At 42.9% G+C, this 19,144-nt stretch overlaps 6 protein-coding genes across 6 annotated transcripts; 4 read left to right on the forward strand and 2 right to left on the reverse strand.

Moving 5' to 3' along the window:
• Positions 1–264: 264 nt before the first annotated feature.
• On the reverse strand, positions 265–1,461 carry EAF02_001489 (uncharacterized protein; the record flags this gene model as incomplete). Its single annotated transcript, XM_038897537.1, has 1 exon — positions 265–1,461. The coding sequence occupies one exon, from the start codon at positions 1,459–1,461 to the stop codon at positions 265–267; it is 1,197 nt and encodes a 398-aa protein (XP_038762512.1).
• Positions 1,462–4,359: 2,898 nt separating this feature from the next.
• EAF02_001490 (uncharacterized protein) lies at positions 4,360–7,268 on the reverse strand (the record flags this gene model as incomplete). Its single annotated transcript, XM_038897538.1, has 3 exons — positions 4,360–5,754; positions 5,805–6,824; positions 6,873–7,268. 3 exons carry the CDS (start codon positions 7,266–7,268, stop codon positions 4,360–4,362), a joined length of 2,811 nt encoding a protein of 936 aa, XP_038762513.1.
• A 2,355-nt stretch (positions 7,269–9,623) lies between these two features.
• Positions 9,624–9,857, forward strand: EAF02_001491 (uncharacterized protein; the record flags this gene model as incomplete). Its single annotated transcript, XM_038897539.1, has 2 exons — positions 9,624–9,707; positions 9,744–9,857. The coding sequence occupies 2 exons, from the start codon at positions 9,624–9,626 to the stop codon at positions 9,855–9,857; spliced, it is 198 nt and encodes a 65-aa protein (XP_038762514.1).
• A 262-nt stretch (positions 9,858–10,119) lies between these two features.
• EAF02_001492 (uncharacterized protein) lies at positions 10,120–10,431 on the forward strand (the record flags this gene model as incomplete). The annotated part of the gene is made up of 1 exon (XM_038897540.1): positions 10,120–10,431. The coding sequence occupies one exon, from the start codon at positions 10,120–10,122 to the stop codon at positions 10,429–10,431; it is 312 nt and encodes a 103-aa protein (XP_038762515.1).
• Positions 10,432–13,720: 3,289 nt separating this feature from the next.
• EAF02_001493 (uncharacterized protein) lies at positions 13,721–15,206 on the forward strand (the record flags this gene model as incomplete). Its single annotated transcript, XM_038897541.1, has 4 exons — positions 13,721–13,955; positions 14,013–14,511; positions 14,610–14,764; positions 14,890–15,206. The coding sequence occupies 4 exons, from the start codon at positions 13,721–13,723 to the stop codon at positions 15,204–15,206; spliced, it is 1,206 nt and encodes a 401-aa protein (XP_038762516.1).
• A 1,449-nt stretch (positions 15,207–16,655) lies between these two features.
• EAF02_001494 (uncharacterized protein) lies at positions 16,656–18,862 on the forward strand (the record flags this gene model as incomplete). The annotated part of the gene is made up of 5 exons (XM_038897542.1): positions 16,656–17,497; positions 17,545–17,715; positions 17,779–18,060; positions 18,130–18,271; positions 18,346–18,862. 5 exons carry the CDS (start codon positions 16,656–16,658, stop codon positions 18,742–18,744), a joined length of 1,836 nt encoding a protein of 611 aa, XP_038762517.1. The 3' UTR covers positions 18,745–18,862.
• Positions 18,863–19,144: the final 282 nt, after the last annotated feature.

A 19,144-nucleotide genomic window follows, 5' to 3' on the forward strand; every position in this document is an offset into this window, starting at 1 on the left:
TGGGTTTATGATTGAGGTTATCTCGAGTTTGACTATGAGTCTAACGGAAGGAAGGGAATGGAGAGTTTGACGTATTGAGGGGTTTGAAGTATTCTTTGGTGGATCATGTGATGAGATGCGCTGAGGAAATTCCTTTCATATTACAGAAATCGATTGCGTATTGCAAGTGCAGCTCCCGCAGATTGGCTTACTCAATAACTAATCACATTATCCTGTTTTTGGGCTTGAAGATCTGCATCAGTTGGATATCATGACGTCCATAGTTTATCTACCGATATAGACGTCAAAAACACAATGCCAAACATCGGGAGCAAAAGTCTTAACAAATTCGACATGCTCAACCTTCACACTCCTTCCATCGGCTTGTTCCTTGAGCCAGGTTTGGAACATCGCCTCAATCTCCCCCTTCCTTCTTTCCACATCTGCAATCCCGACATTCTCATGTAAATGTAACCATCCATCCTCTCCTAGAATATTCATGGCCGGTTTCCATGTAGGTTCACTCGTAGGCAAGAAACCACAATTTACATGTTTCACTAAACCAAGGCCCTTTATAGTTTCCAACTTTCTTTCAGCCTCCACATTACTCTCCAAGAACACCACAATCTTCTCGTCTTCAACTTCTTCAACCACTTCCCCCTTCTTCACAACCCTTATCTCCCACCCATTAGCTATCGCTCCCCTCCTCAATCCCTCAACACTCCATCCATTCAATTCCCACCCCACTACCCTTCCCACCCCCATCTTCACATAGCTAAAAACAAAATATCCAATTCCCGCATACAAATCCACCGCCGTCCAATCCCTCCTCTCTTCCTTCCCTATCTCCCTCTTCCCATTTCCACTCTCCATCGAACCAGCATCGTGAAACCCCAACAACCGAGCCTTCTCCTTGACATTCCCCCTACTAAACATAGTCCACCTAGGCGCCCAAACCTGTTCAATCCCATTCTGTTTCGTACTCACCCAAAACGCCTTTTCGAAATCCTCTTCCGTAGGTTCATCACCTTTGAAATCGGGCCCAAAATCTCCATGTAACATAAGTAATCCACTAGGACTTCTCAAAATATTCTCTTCTTCGGATTCTCCCTCCTTATCTTTCTCATGAAGAGGTATTCCAGCATTAATAGCAAGATGCGTGAGTTTCTTGCCTTCTTTCTTCGATACACTTTGCAGAATTTGTGTAAAAAATGCTTCTTTTTGGGAAGGGGAAATGAGAGAGAGGAGAGAAATCCAATGTGGCGAGGAAAATGATCCAGAGGGGAGAAGAAGCATGGGTGAGTATATGACCCAGCGCTTGGGGGAGGTGGATACAAGTAAATCGAGAGAAGCCGAGATTTCTGAAAATGATGTGGAATGGAGTGTTTGGAAAAATGATCGGATGGTGGATTCGATAGGATTTTGAGGATTAGGTTTTGGGGGACGTTTGGCTTTGGGCGGGGATGTCATATGTGATTCCATGATGAATAGTCTGAGAAGTACGAGACTTTGTGGAGTTATGTTTATATTCGAAAATTGTGATCGAGGAAAGAGATAATCTATTTACCTCACGTTTTGCTTCAGTTCAATTTCTAGTGATTTTCAAGGTGTGAGTTTATTGGTACTCGATCACGATCACATGATACGGCAGCCTTCGACATCGCTAAGTTTACTAAAGCCGCACCGCATCTTGCGAGGTCTAACACCACATCTCATTATGTAAGCCGTGGTTTTGGGACTTCATGTCTATCAAACTCGAAGACTAAGAAGGCTGCTGGTCGCAAAGGAGTTACCCAGCAAGTATCTTACAATGGATTAAACTCTTCATTTGCTGGTGTACCTTTTATCAACTCTTCAGTTCCACGAAGAATATTGTGACAAGCCTGAAGTTTAGCAGCTTTACAGAAAGGTTGAAATCTTGTGTACTCGTCTCGGAGAGAATTCAAGATACATCAAAGAAGCGCAACATAATGGTACTGTATGATCAAAGTTGTACAAGCTGTATAAGTCCAGTCAAAAGTCCGTGATACTGCAAATCCCAATGAAGCTATTGATCTCAAAACGCTATAGGTTTCGGGAGCTAGAACAGTTTCCAATGTCTACTGTTTCTTTCCCGGCTTATACATATCTCTTGTTGAACCCCCAGTGAGCTTCTGGCAACCTCTCTTCTTTCTACTAACTGTACTTTATGCCCAGCTTCCGATCAGCTTCGTAGGAAAATGTTGTGAGCATTAAGTATCCTCCTTTCAGAACATTTTTCTTTCCATTTTGAGCACCAATTGAATTTGATTGATATGCTATGGATTTCAGATTTTCAACATCAGCCTCTGACAATGATCTGTATACTAGAGTTTTCCAGATACATGCCAGAGATCTGAAGATCAAAAATCTTTACCGCACATCTCACATCTTTAAGCTTTCGAGATATTATTCAATCAGCACTCAAGACTAAAATTGGGAAGCCATAAGCTCCAGTGTACCATTTCAGTCTTGAATTGTCTAGAGGGATTTTGACTTTATCTTCTTGAAATGGTTGTTTCCTGTCTTGGACCTCAACTTATATCAGTTTCTTAAAAGGGGAATTTGATCTAGTACCTAGGTAATATTGTTTCCACAATAAATACTCCCATCGAAGTTCGAACGTCGCAATGCAAAAGGACGAAATACTAACATCGTGTATCAATTTTCGTCTTCTCAAGTCAGTTGGCTACCATGTACTAGCTAAGCTCCTAGCTAATTAACTTCACTCAAGTCAAGAAGAGAACGAGGGAAACTCCAACTCGTCGTAGAAGCGAACTGTAGCAGCCGCTCGAGAGAGACGATTCGGAACTTTTACAACTTCACTTTAGCTTCTCTTAAGAATACATCTGCATATACACCAATAAGATCCTCTCACTCCCCCCCCCCCCCAAGAAAGATCTCGAACTACTCGCTTTCGAAGGACACTATCGCCACATAGATAGTTTTCCCTGAGAAGTACAAGATCACTCCACTCTCCGTTCAATATCGTTCAATATTCAAACAAAAACAAACTCCCATAAAAATCTCCTTATTAAATAAACTATACTCTCAAGCCATATTCGATCTCTCCCCCGTTGCGTCACAAATATATACACACACACTAGAAAATTCAATGAAAAATCAATATCACAAATAGTCTAGAGCGTCTGTATCTAGGAGTTCGCAAAAACATCAAGACTTATTTATATATTATAGTTAACCCGTATCCTGGGATCTCTACTGTGAAATTGTGAAGCTTAGAGTAAGATGCAAAACTTGCTACCTAGATACCTAGGCTCGTTTTATGGATTCTTGAAATATATCTCTATTCAATCTCATCCCATCAATCCATCCATCCTAAACAAATTTGATATAAAAACGCAATACATAGCCCCCTTCCCCTTCCCCTTCCCCAATCCCCATTCCCCATTCCCCTTCTCACTTTCATCATCACCAATCCTCAATCCTAACTCCTCACTCCCCAAGAATCCCACAACCTCCTACTACCTACCCACCCACCTACACACCTACCTACCTATCTTCCTGCCTACCTCCCTCCTACCTACCATCCACCCCATCCACCCCCATCCTCCCACCCAATCAGCAATCACAAGCTCTCAAAGAATCTACCACATCCATTCCTACTGCGCCGCATGCTGTACTTGTACTGCCTACATACAGGTAGTAGAAATATTCACTTCTTTCAACTCCCTTCAACTCCCATCAATCAGGATCAATCTTCAAGTGCTACTACACAAACCGTCCCATCACACCCATCACAACAAACATTTCAAAACCATCACAAAATTAGCAACTAGATTTTAATATTTAAAAGACTTTCATTCAATTCTTTCTCTTCTACTCTTTCTATCCACTCTCCTCTCCTAAATGCCATTGCTTAATCTGTGTTACATACAACTAACTGTTCACATCGGGTATTATTCTCAAGTCGCTCGCTCCACCTAACAAAAAAAAAAGTAGTATCACAATACATATCATTCCCATTCGCATGGCCATCCATCCACCACTCCCAATTTCCCTTCTTACCCAACCTCAGAGTTGATACCTCTCTATCAACTCCGTCTTTCATCCACAAATCCAGTGAAGAAACCTCTTTTGAGAGAATCTTGTAAGAAAACTTAATAAAAAAAGTAAAAAGGTGATATAAAAGTGTGATGGAGAGTGCTTAGCTAGCTAAACCCAGCAAAAAATCGACAGATATTGCCTCACCATCCAACGCCTCCTCCGAAAACACGCTTGAGTGAAATGAAAAGGTGAGATTGAAAAATAAAAGGTAGAGGCGTTGTTCTAGAAAGTTTAATGCTTTCAAAAAGATTCGTCCATTCCGAGTTTCTTCAAAAGCATTAAAGGCTGTAGTGGCTAATGACCACCAAGAGCGCTTATCCTAGCTCCTGCAGGGCGGCCGAGTAATCCTCCTGGCTTTCCACTCATGCTGTGTCGTAGGCTTCCAGTGTCGCTTCTGCCACCAAGTTCCTCATCGCTGTCTTCGATGATTCTCGTTGGTAAGTCATCCCGGACATGGTATTGCTGGCTATGTCTTTCGGGTGTAGTGACAGAGGAGCTAGCGATAGACATGGCGGTGCTGGATCTGTGGCTGAGATCTGGAGTTGGAGGAATGCTGGAACCGCGACCGCTTGGATGAAGCATGCTGTCTTCCCCTGACTGTTCACCATCACTGGCCATTGTTGAAAGATTGCTTTCACGATGTCTTCGTTGCTCCCTCATGGCAAGTTCCTCAGCTTCGGCATCCGCATCATGAGCCATCATCAGACCCTCAACAGCAGCTGCACATTGATCGCTAATGTTTCGGATGATGTGAGCGATGGCATCAGTCTTGTCTCGAAGGTGACGATCGGCAACATCGGCAATGCTGATTGCACTGTAGCGTTTACTATTTCGTACGCTACCAACTAGTCTGGACTCCATCTCAGGAGTCATATCATCGCCGGATCGGCTGATTCGGTGGGAACGTGAGGGTGTACGAGACGAAGCACGCGATGATCCACGCTCGGAAGGTCCTCTGGATGCGGGTCTCTTGCCTTCGGCCTTGCCCTCCTCGGCAATCTCGCTCATCATTTCTCCCTCTTCTTGGTCGAATTCAGCATCGAGATACTCAGTGATATCTGGACTCTTCTGGATAGTGCGGACCAAGTGCTCCAAGTGGTGAGATTGGCCACCGATAAGACTGCGGAGATGTAGCACAACTCGCTGTGCCTCATCTCGTTGTCGCAGTAGGGTGGAGTTGGTGCGTTGAAGATCTGCAAGCTCTTTCTTGTTGCGCTTGCGTTCACGCTCGAGTTCTTCAGCAATCTCTTGTTGGAGAACAAGCGCTTCGAGGGCATCATCACGCTGCTTTTCTGTACCAGAGAGACGGGTGTTGAGACGAGCTGCGTCGTCTTTTTGTTGGTCAATAAGGCCGGTAAGACGTCTGTTTTCCCGTTTGTGGGTTTCAATCTTGACCTTAAGATCTTGAGTCTCCTTAGTAAGTTGCTCAGCAAAGGCTTGGAACTTGAGGAATTGTTGTTTCCAGCTTTCCAGTTCTTCAACCAAGAAATTGTTTCTCTTGGTGACTTTGCCGAGCTCTGTATCCATGCGACCCTTGAGGTTGATGAAATCTTGCCATGCCTCAAGCGCATCTCTGGAGTATTGATTTCTCTCGCGTACAATCTCATTCAGATGTCTCATAGAAACCTTAGTCATTAAGGGTTTCTTTTGAGCTCCTCCAAATACAGCCTTGATTCCGGTATTTCGTCCCTGAAAAGAGTTAGTGCATTCCAGAAAAAGCATGTTCAAATTTTACTCACCATCTTCTCACAAACATGATCCATCACGGCCATAGTAGCATCTTGATTCCACCATTCTGGGTCTTGAATAGACTCGACTTCACCGCGCATAACAATTATTTGACCAGCTGGAATTAATTTACCACCGCCATAAGCTGAGCGTAGATGCTGTGGTACACCAGAAGGTGTGACATCCCCGTTGAGAGCTTGAGTAATGCGATTGACCATCTTTGTGCGTTGACCAGCAGTCAAAGCGGTAGGTGGGCTAGAGGTTAGAACGAAGTTGCGATCCAAATCCACAACCAAAGCATCAGTGGGTGCGGTGAATAAGGATCGACATTCTGCTGTGATTCCAAGAATGTATGGCCCAGGCTCCTGAACAAGTTCTTGCGCGTGTCTTGCATGAACAACTGGAACATAAAGACCACTCCATTCGTAAACTCGAACAAAGTATCGAATAGTCTCTGAAGCCACTGTGAGCATGGCAGGGTAATGGGAGACGAAGATGATCCGACGGGTGGGTGATAAAGCTGCTTCAATTACTCCTACAATGTTAGGAATAGATAAGCAAGAGAACAATGGCCACATGGCGAAGTTCTGGAAGCCCGTTGGAGAGGATGGGAATTGATAACAAAGCGCGTAGTCCTTCATGTCAATTCGTACGAGATCATTGAGTCTGGGAGCTGGAAAGCTCAATATTCTCGAGACCTCTTCCGCGTGGAAAAGATTGGTAGCTTTGTTCCAATGAATCCACATTCCTCGGAGGTAGTCACCTAGCAGATTATACAATGGGTATCTGGAAAGGAAAGACAAGCAGTATGGAATCCAGTAAGTTTCGTCTGCCGAGTCGTAGAAGTCCGATTCTGTCCTCCTTCTCAAATCACGAATCGTCTCTGCACGCTTCTCATCTGCTCGGGACCAAACTCGTAATGCGATACCGTACAAAGTATGCGAAGAATCTTGCTGAAGAACGAAGGAATGGTGAACGCAATGAGGTTGACTACGTCCTGTACAGATTTCGACATCGTGAGGGAAGCATGCCTACTGTCAATTAGTAAAATCTTACCAAGGACTCATTTCAATCCTTACCCTCATTGCAGAGTGGAGAGCTCTGGCGATTTCATTATCTTGCTCCAGTCGAGGACTGCTACCGAGAATCTCAGGAAGCCAAAATTGACCCACGGCGCCTTTCATATGTTGAATCTTTCCTTGCGCTGGAGCTGGAGCCTTCACCCATTGTGCTGGTTCTCGACCAACACCGCATACCATGTAGGCATGAGTGAGGGTTTTTGGTGTGCGAGCTTGAGGTTTTGCGTTGAGTGAAGAAGGAATGGGTTGTGTAATTCTCGAGTGGAGAGATGAAGTTCGGCTAGGAATTATGAGATTGTGATCCTGGTTATTTTCCCGAGTACTAGGGCGCTCATCACCGCGGTCTCTGGTTCTGGGTCGAAGGTAATTGGATGAACTTGTAAGAGATGGAGCCATGGTTGGAGATTTCAAGAGAAGTTACGACTTCTCTGATTGAATAATCCGAGTATGATGCTCCTCTGAAAGAATAGAAGACAATTGGAAAGAATGCTGAAGATATGTCGCGAAGCCGATAGATGCCGACAAGAATAGTATGGTCGTAGAAGCGTTGAAGAATCAAAGGAGTGTAGTATATTGAGTATATTGCGTGAATTGATTATATCGTTCGATCATGGAAATTCACTTTTTTTCTTTGGAAACGAAGTCTCGAGCTCTTGACGTTTTGCAGTGGCCCCCTTTTTGGTACAATGTGTGTTTCTTGTTCCCTTCGTAGTCCAGGTTGGTAGAATTGACGATGGAACCTTTGATATCTTGATCCTACCTTTCTGCTGCTTTCTGCAAATTGCAGATTGTGGTGCAGTCACGAAACTTAAAGATTGAAAGAATGAAAGATAGGAAAACGAGTGAATGTAGGGAAAGGAAAGGAAGAAATCCAGATGATGAATAGATATGGTAGACCAGCAAGCAAGCAATCAATCAAGCAGGCAAAGGGCAGGTAAGGGAAAGCAGGCAAAGTAGGTAGGTAGGCAAAGGACCCAAAAGAGGAGCATGCACGGAAGGTTAAAATTGACCAGGGGGAGGGAGAGAGGAAAGCATTCAAAGCGAAGCTCATGATATTATTTATTATTTATTATCTCGGTCTTGTTCATTGATTATTTATCCCAAGTCCCAAAAGGGATTTAGCGTGGTTTTAGTTTAGGGTGTGAGGTGAGGGTCTAATATAATTGGGTTAAGATTTAGGAAGATTCGAAGAGTGGGTCGATGTTCAGGAGATTGTATGGAAAAAGAAAAGCTAATGTGTAGTCAACCGTCAAAATGAATGAGTGATTGATTGAAAGGTCGTATACTTTTGATGCCGATGATAAGTCATCCGTCTAGATATCTACCGAGTGGGCAATTGGGTAGTAGTACCTAGGTATTTACATATATAATATATAATCACAATTATGTATACTTATTTAGTATATCTTTTCAAGTCGTTTTCTTTGATAGTAGGTAATCATGAGTAGTGAGTATAGTGATGGAGAGAGAAAGGTCAGGAAATTCCAAGGACAGTGAAGAGAAGAAAGGAAAAGAACGACCACCAAAAGAAATTCCCGGAAAAGTAAATCCCCTCTCCCAAAATAAAATAACACCCAAACATTTCCAACACCCTATTCCACATCAAGGCATTGTTATTGTGCAATTGGAAGATTCAATTGGAGAATGGCGAATGGACCCAAATGCAGTGACACTGTGACGGGTAGCAAAATCGAGGGGTGCTTTGATGTTTCTTGATGTTTCTTCTCCATTTCCCGTACCATTTATTCATACCATACATTAGTGTGATGTGTACTTACATTAGTCTCATGCGCGATATTGCAGCTGTTTGTATCTTTGCTCCATCAATTGGAGATCAAACAAGAGAAGCAGAAGAAGAAAATGTATCTAATACCCAATCCCCATATCTCCTCCCACTTTCTACCTCTCTCATCCAATCGATTCATCATATCATAATCATCAAAAGGAACGAAATCTCGAACGGTTCGGTTTCATTTATCCATCAACCCTGCCCTCGCTCACGGGATGTTTCCCTTCCAAGCTTCTTCCCCCTTACTCTAGTCCACAACAGGGTCGACACAACTTTACCAAATATCGTAACGATTATCTGCGATTATACGAAGGAGAGACGTACCAACGGATACAGATCCAACACAGACATACATTATTGGGAAAAGGAAAGATTCAGCTCATGGCCGTTTCTAGGTTTGCCTCAGAAGGTATTTATCCATCAAATCTCCCCTCAATTTCTGATATATGACACAAAAATTTTAACTCATGCGCAAGCACGCCCGGACGCGTAGTACTACTACTACCACCACCATCACCACCACCACTACCACTAACGTACCGTCCGTCTACAAAACATCAACCTATATCGTGGTCAACATGTGGTTTTCCGCCTTCAAATTTGATTACTCCGGACTTCGTATGGATGTGCGAATGTAACCAATGATCCAAAAGGAACTCTAACTCTTTTCCAACTGGTCAAGGGTCGAATCCAGGCACGGATAGCAAACTTAGGTACGCCCATCCCATCATACAGGGCCGCCACACAAGCCCATTCACAGTGCACAGTGCACACAAGCACACGCACATGAGTCTTACTTGAAGCACAATTGATATGAATCGAAGCTCCGTAGTGTCTCCGCACATGTGGCTTTTGTTATTATTGTCATCGGCAGTCAATCAAATTTCCCCGACACGAGTGGACTTCTGGAATTCTCCTTTGGGTCATTTAAGATTTTGGTATTCAAACTAACCATTTGGAAAATGAAAACTGCTGCCAAAGTTGATCTGTGCTCATTATTGGGATCCATTGGATATCTACCAAGTATCTACTGGGCCCTTGCATGTGTTTGATTTTGATCGCAAATTACTATACAAATCGAGGCTGGAACACCGGAACAAGACTCCCTCTCCTATACATTTTCAAGAGGAAAGACAATTGACGTTGGGCAATGGGCAATGGGCAATGGGCAATGGGCAATGGGCAATGAGCAATGAGCAATGAGCAATGAGCAATCCAAGAGCCCACTGTTGGTTATTCGGAACAAAATAAAAAATCTTCCCAAAGCAGCAACCGTTGAACCATGGATCATTGATACGGCTCCGGTCGGCACCAAACTCGAGACTTGACACTGACCTCGATTCGTCACCATCCCGAAGTTCTTTTATATTAATATTTGATCGAGTCAATAACTTTAATTCATTACAAATTAACATACTTCTTGCATGAGTCTTTCGTCTCCAGATTTTGCAACCAAGCATGAAATTCTCTCCCTCATCTACCAGTCTCAGTGACAGCAATACCGGTCGGTCAGCACGATCAAAAACATTCGTATCACGGTATCACGACACAGATATCACGCACGCATTGACCCAACCAACCCAAATAGTTCTTTTTATCCGCGTCCATGCAAAGCCCACAGATGGCATGGAGATTGCCACCACCGATTCACCTATGTACATATTTATCGAACCTTATTGCCTTAATACTTTGTCGCGGCAGTTTCCAAGAGAGAGTGGCAGCTCGGCATTTCAACAAGACGCGAAATGCATCAAGGATGAAATCATGTAGGATTCAGTTTTTCATGCGCTATAACCATGTGTTTGAGGGTTCGAAATTTACGGTACAGAGTGAAAGTCTCCCAAGTACAATTTTTTGGTCGATTTTTTGGCCCGATATTGCCCCAAGATCGCTTAGATACCTTGGTGAGATAAAAAAATCGAGTCTAGCGTCAAGGAATCTCCCCAAGTTCCCGCATCTAAGCATGCGGGCGACAAGTCTAGCCGGCGACGGCGAATAATGGCACATTTCATGATGGTAGAACCATGTGCGCCGAGGCTGCGCGACTTCTTCATTTGAGAGCTAATAGCTGAGTAGTGGGTACTCCCTCGATGATGTGTGGAGAGTATCAAGTAAAAAGCTCCTTCGCGATCTTTTCATTCCTAAGTAAGGATATGCTTGCTCTTGACCAGTGGCACCTCCAATTACTACTACAACAAACTTTTAATCAGCAATCTCATTGGCCAAGCTAAATCACAGATCTGAACATCCAAGAGTCATGGGTATCGAATAAACAAGCTACCAGCCTGCAAATTGGTCACATTTTGAACATCAGATGAAATGGATGGTGACAGTATGACTTCTGACAGCTTGTGGCGGCATGCAATTCTTAACAGTATATTATCGTAGGATGTTTTTGTCTGGTTCATTTATATTGAGTCGTATTCGTATCAATCGTCCCAACTTCCAGACGACTGGATTTCCCCCTCGCGGTCGTCCACAATATCGATTTATGCTCCGAGGTAGATTCGTCTACCCCACGACGGTACCTTTATTCCTGTGCTCTAGATAGGGTTTCCTTGTTGAGCCGCAGTCTAGCAACAGCAATATTGAGTAAGAGGGAGGAATACATTAGCATACTAATACAAAAATCCCTGAATCAGGACGGTTAAGATCCGCACGACATAAGGATTAGAACACGACTAGACTACGCAGCCTTGTCTTTAATATATGTAGTAAAAACTTTATCTCGATCGATTCATGACGGATGAAAGTTTCTTTCTTTGATAGGTATGTAAAGACGATTGATTTTCGTTTTTATATTGGGGCGGGATTGAGGTCTGACATCTCTAGCCGAGAGACTCATCAGCTCAGATATCGTTTGTTTGCATCTCGAATATTCAACTGATATGTCGTTGATGTCTTTGCTATACTCTGTAGATGCCAGTACTGGACTCGTACAAATTCGAGTATGGGAATCTCAGGACCTGGATTTATATGGATACGATTATTCGAAAGAGTAAACCATTGGCATCATCCTTAGCTATGTTTCAAAGTTCATTCTTAACTTCAAGAAGTCACTCCAGCAAACAGATAGGTAATATATTAATTGTTTGATCTGGAGTATTGATGAGTACTAGGAAGGATTGTGAGGGTATACAATTGAATCTATACTCTTGACAATGGAGAGGTATAAATAAATGTTTCGCATTTTATTGCCTATAATTTTTTGGAGACAATAGTGAACACAGTGATAATATTTAGATCTTTTCAATCGCATTATACGGATATACATGTTGAGCTATTATAAAGATTATTTTTTCTTATAGAATTATCATTGTTGTCTTTGAAAGCTATCTAATAAACACGATATCTAAAACCAATTAGACTAAAATGCCTCATCGAAAGGCACATGAACTACTACTAATAAAACATTGATTCCATGTCAGACAGCAAAATATCACAGAATCATGGTGACAATTTCGCGATGTGCAACATTCGTTCCTCTTCATTGATTGCATCACATCCCTTATCTCACGTGCTTCAATCAGCCTAATTTCTAATTGTCCTCAGGACTTTGAAATATAACATTTGATGAAACGCAGCTTTCAGATCAATAGGACCGCTGGCGCAACGGTAGCGCGTTCGACTCCAGATCGAAAGGTTATCCGTTCAAATCGGGTGTGGTTCAATACCTCCTACATTGATTGTTTTTTGTACTTTTTTTTTTTTTTTTTTTTTTTTTTTTTTGGCTCCATGATTGATAGTGATGTATGTGTTGAGTGAGAATTTAACTCGAAGGGTGATTGACTCGAGGGTTGATGTGTGCGATGTGTTTGCCTTTTTTGGATGATGATGGTGGTGGACTTGTTTTGGTGTGGGTTCGGGGGATTGTCGGGTAGCGTCGGTAGGCGTGAGTAGGTATTAAGTGAAGTGGTTTTGCTCAGGTTTTGTCAAACCACAACGAATGGTTTGAAATACCATGAATATCTACCATCTATTTCCTTGCAAAAAGGCATCACAATTGTCCAATCTTCACTTGGGTGTTGTAATTGGTATATCCAGATTTTTCCCCGATGACATTGTAATATGCAAATGTCTAGGAATTATATACTGTCTTAAGTAAGCGCAACCAATCTTGTACGATGTAAATGTCACTCATACCTCAAGTACAAGTATGAACTCATATCACATTTTGCTTTTGATATATAAACCTAGAGAGGCTTCGTCAGCTCTCTAGATCATCCCATATCTTTCTACTCATCCTTTCCTTCTCCAGGAAATCCTGCATCTGCCGGCAGTTTTTCCTCTGCGCGGCTAATCACAAGCAATTCGAAAGTCATTTCATATGTGTCTGTATATGTGCGTAATTAATGTTGGGGTAAGTTCCATCCTTCGGTATTGCAGTTGCCAAGTACTATCCATCGCAATAATATCTTCTAAGGGCAATCACCAAGCAAATATTCCTCTTACCTTCCCGTTGAGAAATATTTCTCCGACGGTGGAATGTCATTATTGAAAAGGATGTTCCAATCAACTTTCTGGCATTAGTGTTCTTGTATGACGAATTGCATATGTCTTTGATCCTCCCCTATATCGCCAAGATGGCGCTCCTGTAGGACGGGCATGGAGAATCTCAATTCTACATGGTTTCGACAGGTATCCCAGGCGCTTTGATATAGAATCACGCCTGTGGTTGTGGAAATATATCCTCAAAACCAATCCAAATCATTTGGACGCGTGTACCTTTGTCTTGGGATGATCCTCAATATCCTCCAAAATCAATCACCTACTCGATTCCGTCGACGTCGTTCGCGGGAAAAGTATATCCTGTCTGGATGAATTGGAATTTGCCTTGCTGGGAAGATCGTGAAAGCCTTGGCGCTGTCGACATCAAGATGTCACTTCGTTTTGCACGCTGGCATCTGAAAGACGTGATTTAGAATGTTTTTTGTTTTTTTTTGCTATGGAGCTCTTAATACGGGTCAAAATTATGTGTATATATGAAGAACATCGTCCTGTAGAAATAGAAGAATCCATCAGCTCATCAACTTCTTTTCTCCTGAGTACTTTATTCACCATGCATTTCACACGTCTCGCCATCCCCACGGTGGCCTCCTTGGTTGCCGTGCAAGCACATCCAGGGCACGACATTAAGGAAGAAATTGCTCATATTGCAAGAGCTCATGAATTCCACAAGAGAGATATCAGTAGCTGCTACTCTAAGCTCAAGGCTCGAGGTCATCATCAACGCACTACAGATAGAAGACACGAGATCCTCCAAAACGAGCGAGCCAAGCGCGGTCTTCCCACTGGTAACCTCTCATTCACACGCCAATTCTCTATCTCTCAACCCAAGCTAACTATTCCAGACACCTCCATCATCAAACTCCGCGATCTCCCCGAACTCTCCGCCCGCGACTCCGGCACCGTCCTAAACACCAGCCACCTCTCCACCACCAGCTACTCCCCCACCGACAGCTACAGCGACATCTTCACCGGCAACAATTCCTGCATTCTCGTCCCGGAAGTAACCGAAGGCCCCTTCTACGTCAGCGGGGAATACATCCGGGCCGACGTGCGCGAAAGCGCCGTGCAATCGGGCATTGATCTCATTCTCGATATCCAAGTCATCGATACGGCTACCTGCGAGCCCGTCCCCGACGTGTACATCGATTTCTGGTATGCGAATAGCACGGGAACGTATAGTGGGGTGACGGATGCGTCGGTGGCTGGGAATATTAATGCGACGTTTGCGAGGGGCATTCAGGCGACGGGGGAGGAGGGCGCGACTCAGTTTACGGCGTTTTATCCAGGGCATTATCAGGGGAGGACCCAGCATATTCATGTTGCTACTCATGTTGGTGGAACGTATGGTTTTTCTCTCTCTCTTTCTCTCTCAATCTCAATCTCGGAAAAAAATCTTGGTATATGGGAAGATTGAATGATGCTGAAGATATAACACACAGAGCTTTCCCAAATGGTACATATCAAGGCTCAACAGTCTCGCACATTGGCCAACTCTTCTTCGATACCTCGCTCTCGAATCAGATCGAGGCGTTGACTCCTTACTCAACAAATCCTAATCCAGGATCGACTACTAATGCTAACGATGGAATTTTTCGTACGTCATCTATTTCTCTCCTCATTCACATTCCAAGTCCCAATTTCATTCACTCCCTTTCCCATCTCCCTCCCCTGTTTCTCACAAAAAAACATCTCCTCAGCTAACACCCTCCCTCCCTCTAGTCCAAGAAGCCGCCCTCGGCGACCCCGTCGTCAAATATTCTCTCCTAGGCTCCACTCTCTCCGAAGGCCTCTTCGGCTGGATTGCCTTCGGTATCGATCCTACTCGCGCTGGGTCTATTCAAGCTGCGGCCGCGTTGACGGCGAATGGGGGTGTACCTGTTGCTGGTGGTGGTGGTGGGGGACCGGAAGGACCTCCTCCTAATGGTACGTTTCCTGGTGGACCGAACGGGACGTTTCCCGGAGGACCGACACCGTCGACTAGTGGAGCGGCGACGCTGACGAGTAGTAGTGGTGTAGGGACGACGACGACTGTTTGAGGAGGATGAGGGATGAGGGGAGGGGAGAGAGGAATGGAACGGACGGGTGGGCAGGGGTTTGAAATGGGATGGAATGGTGAAGGTGAAGGTGAAAGTGGAGACTCGAGCCAGCGAAGCAAAAGGGGAAATGTTGATGGAAGCGGAAATGGGAATGAGAGATTTTTCGCTAAAGTAGGAGAAGTGTTTTTCCATTCATTTCCACACAGGCTGTGAGATACCTATCCTCTGGAATATCCCATTTGGACTATTCTCGATCATCTCACATTCAATTTTAAACACATGTTTTTGTGATATTTTGAAAAGGGGATGGGGTGTGTTAGTTGAGGTTTCGAAGTCACTCGTTTGTTTGAGGTTATGTAGGTAGGTAGCTTGTTTTAGGTAGTTTTTGAAATTATAGTCGATGTCTCGATTACGTGTATGTTTTTATTGTGTATATGATTTTGGAATGGAATATTGTTATTATAGCTTTAAATATTAGGAATTTATCTTTGGAGGTTTGTATATAGATTATCTATGTTGAATTATTTAAAAAGGGGTTGAATTGTTAAATATACCTAGGTATTTATTAAAAAAAATCTCTTTCTTTCTTTATGTATTTAAAATCAGTTATGTCACGGTGTGAGCTCACGTGATATGCTGGTCCTATCGGAGAGGACCGAAAGGAGCGCTCGCACCGGAGCGCAAGCGAGCTAGGGCCCGATCGGGCTAGCTCGCTGTGAAAATTCCGTATATCTTCAACTCAGAAGATCCTGTATTGTAGCTCTTTGAGCTACGTCTTAATCCTCAATCTGAACCTATTACCCGAATCAGTATAACTTTGCCAGATTAGGGTAAAGTTATTAGAACCCTATCCCGCCCGCCTGCCCCCGTGATAAGTTATCGGGGAATAAGAAACCTTTAACTACTAGTATAAATTTGTAGAATTTCTTTTTTTCTTATTAGTTATTATAAGGATTTTAAAATTCTTTGAGTTCTTAATCTTTTAATTATTTTTTTATGATAATTGATATTGATATAAATTCTAATTCTAATAGTTGAATGTAGTATAATATATAAGATTAATTCTTAAGTTCTTATTATTCTTATTATTCTTATTATTCTTATTATTCTTATTATTCTTATTATTCTTATTATTCTTATTATTCTTATTATTCTTATTATTCTTATTATTCTTATTATTCTTATTATTCTTATTATTCTTATTATTCTTATTATTCTTATTATTCTTATTATTCTTATTATTCTTATTATTCTTATTATTCTTATTATTCTTATTATTCTTATTATTCTTATTATTCTTATTATTCTTATTATTCTTATTATTCTTATTATTCTCGGAGTCTCGGTATTCTCAAAGGTCCGCAGTTTCAAATCACATGACATTCGAGTTAAAAACGTTATAATGTCAACGACCCTCCTCCACGCAGAGTTTAAATGTGCCTTGTCGAAATGCCTGAATCCGCTCCCTCATCGCGAAAAAGAGTTCGGACATCGATAGGAAAGGCTTGCGATGAATGTAGGCGACGTAAGACTAAGTGCAATGGTGGCTTGCCCTGTGATACTTGCAGGAAGTATGGTGGAACATGTCACTTCCGATCTTACGTTCGGCGACGAAAGAGGGGCCTAGCATCCTCTTCCCGCGAACATTGTGACCCACAGGCAGAGGAGGATGAAGGAGTCGAGAAAAACTTGGAGGTGTCTCAACAGCCTCTATTACCTAGCTTATTACCCGGCGACGAGCAGTATGGCGATCATATAACAGCCACCGACAACAGTTGTCTATCGTCATCACCTCAACTATATTACGGCCCTCCGTCCAATTTTGCATTTCTGCAACAAATATATCAGCAGCTCAAGTCCATTGCAAAAGCTCCTTTCAGTAGTACCAACCCTAGAGCAGATGACGGCGATACGGCTCTAGACTGGTTCGGCTATCGACGACTTTTTTTTGGGAATACGTCTTCTGATCTCATATCAAGGAGTTCAACACAGATGCTGATTGTGCCGGAACATCTTGCGAACAGCTTTGTCGACCTTTTTATATCAACTCTTGGGCCATTCTTCCCATTCATCTCACGGACGCGAATAGAGGGAATGCTTCAAACATTCTACTCTTTCCCAAACACTTCGAGTGGTAGCGCTCTAGAGCGCGGTATCCTTATGGCTATTTTAGCTTTAGGAGCGACCTTGACAGAGCACGTGCAATTAGGTGAAGATCTCTTTTTAAGAGCAAAATCTGAAATGCATACCATTGAAGATCTCGTTAATGTTCAAGCTGTTCAGCTGCCCTTGTTTTTGATAAGTTTAACTTTGTCAGATATCCTGATTTGAGTTATAGACTAACCTATGATTACGCCCACTATCAAGCAGTAGTTGGACGTATAAATTCTGCGTATTTACATCTCGGCACCGCAGTCCGAAAAGCTCATGCCGCCGGTCTGCATAGAGCAGCCTCGTCGCTTTCAGTCTCTGAGTTTAAAGAAGAGAGAGTCGAGACATTCTGGTCTCTGTAATCATTCGAATGGTATACACTGGCCTGAAATGTATATGTGCCAATAATTTAACGTTCTAGTAGTATGACATCCTTTAGTCTGGGGAGACCGGCGGCCTTGTCCGAGAATACTATATCTGTCGGCTATCCTACTAAACCATCATTCTTACGGATTTGGGTGGAAATTGCATCCTTAGCATCTACAGCAAGTCACACTGTCTACAGATCAGGTGGTATCCACTCCAAGACTAACATTGAAGCCGCTTGGGATATACATCGCAAGTTACAAGCCATAAAGCTCACTCTTGAACACAAGTTGCAATTTGACTTACAATCCTCAGCTCATCCTACTCTTGAACAACTGTTCTTGTCCAATTTTCACAATCATACTCTCATCCTAACTTTTTGACCATTCTTGATCTTTCACATCAGACAGCAGACTGCTGAAAAAGTACCGGCTTCAGAGAATATTGCCCCTCCGTGGCTTCTTAAAGCATGCCAAGTGGCAGTCTTTGCCGCTCAAGAGCTGATAGCTTTTGCTAGCAGAGCTGCGAAGGCGAATTCTTTAATAAATGTAAATGCATTTCAAGCTTCTCACCCTCGATTCAGCACCTCAAGCATGCAAATCAACTTAGCTAATCATTCTAGAATTTGAGATACAACGCTTATTACATCGAGAGCGCTTGCTTTGTACTTGTCTGGGACACCTTGAGAGATAAAGATACCACAGACAAGAACTTCTATTTTATCAATACTGCCCTTTACCATCTTCGGCAGATGATACCTTCGGAAGCCATTTCATGCAGTGTTTTCGCTATTGAGCGGATGTTGTCTGCAATATCGCAACTAACATCCGAGGCTACAGCAAGTGCTCATCAAGCCAAATCTTCACACTCCGTCCTGGATATGGAAAGTCTTGACTCCGAATTATTACAACAGCCGTCAACCGATTGGATGCTGGACATCATAGAGTCGCAATTGAGCGTGGATGATCCTGCGTGGGATTTTAATTCATGGCCGCTTGATCTTGGCTTATTTGTATCTTGATTTTGGATTTTGGATTCGAAATTTCACGTGGGAGGTTGGGTAGATTCAGAAGTAGCGCATATTGCACTAGTGAATTTGACACATTTTTTACTTCGAGTCGCAATCTTTTTCTATGCTAATCACTTTATTATCACATAACTCAAGAGTAGCATTGGTACACTTTCGCATACTGGGACACCGATGGGTGGAGAACGTATGATGAGTTGCTTTTACTCAACAGCTACAAATACACTAGCAATCAAGGCCTAATTGATTTCCGGCCGAAAAAGATGTAGAGGGAAGCGAGGAACCTGATGAAGTGCGATGGGGAAAAAAGTGGCGGTAGGTTGTTTCACATTCACAAATTTTCAACAAAGCATAACAAAAATCGCCAACTGCTTAATGATATATAAACGAAAGT

Source organism: Botrytis sinoallii (genome assembly GCF_014898435.1).
Source record: "Botrytis sinoallii strain Bc 23 chromosome Unknown BSIN_002, whole genome shotgun sequence".
NCBI classification, from domain to species: domain Eukaryota; kingdom Fungi; phylum Ascomycota; class Leotiomycetes; order Helotiales; family Sclerotiniaceae; genus Botrytis; species Botrytis sinoallii.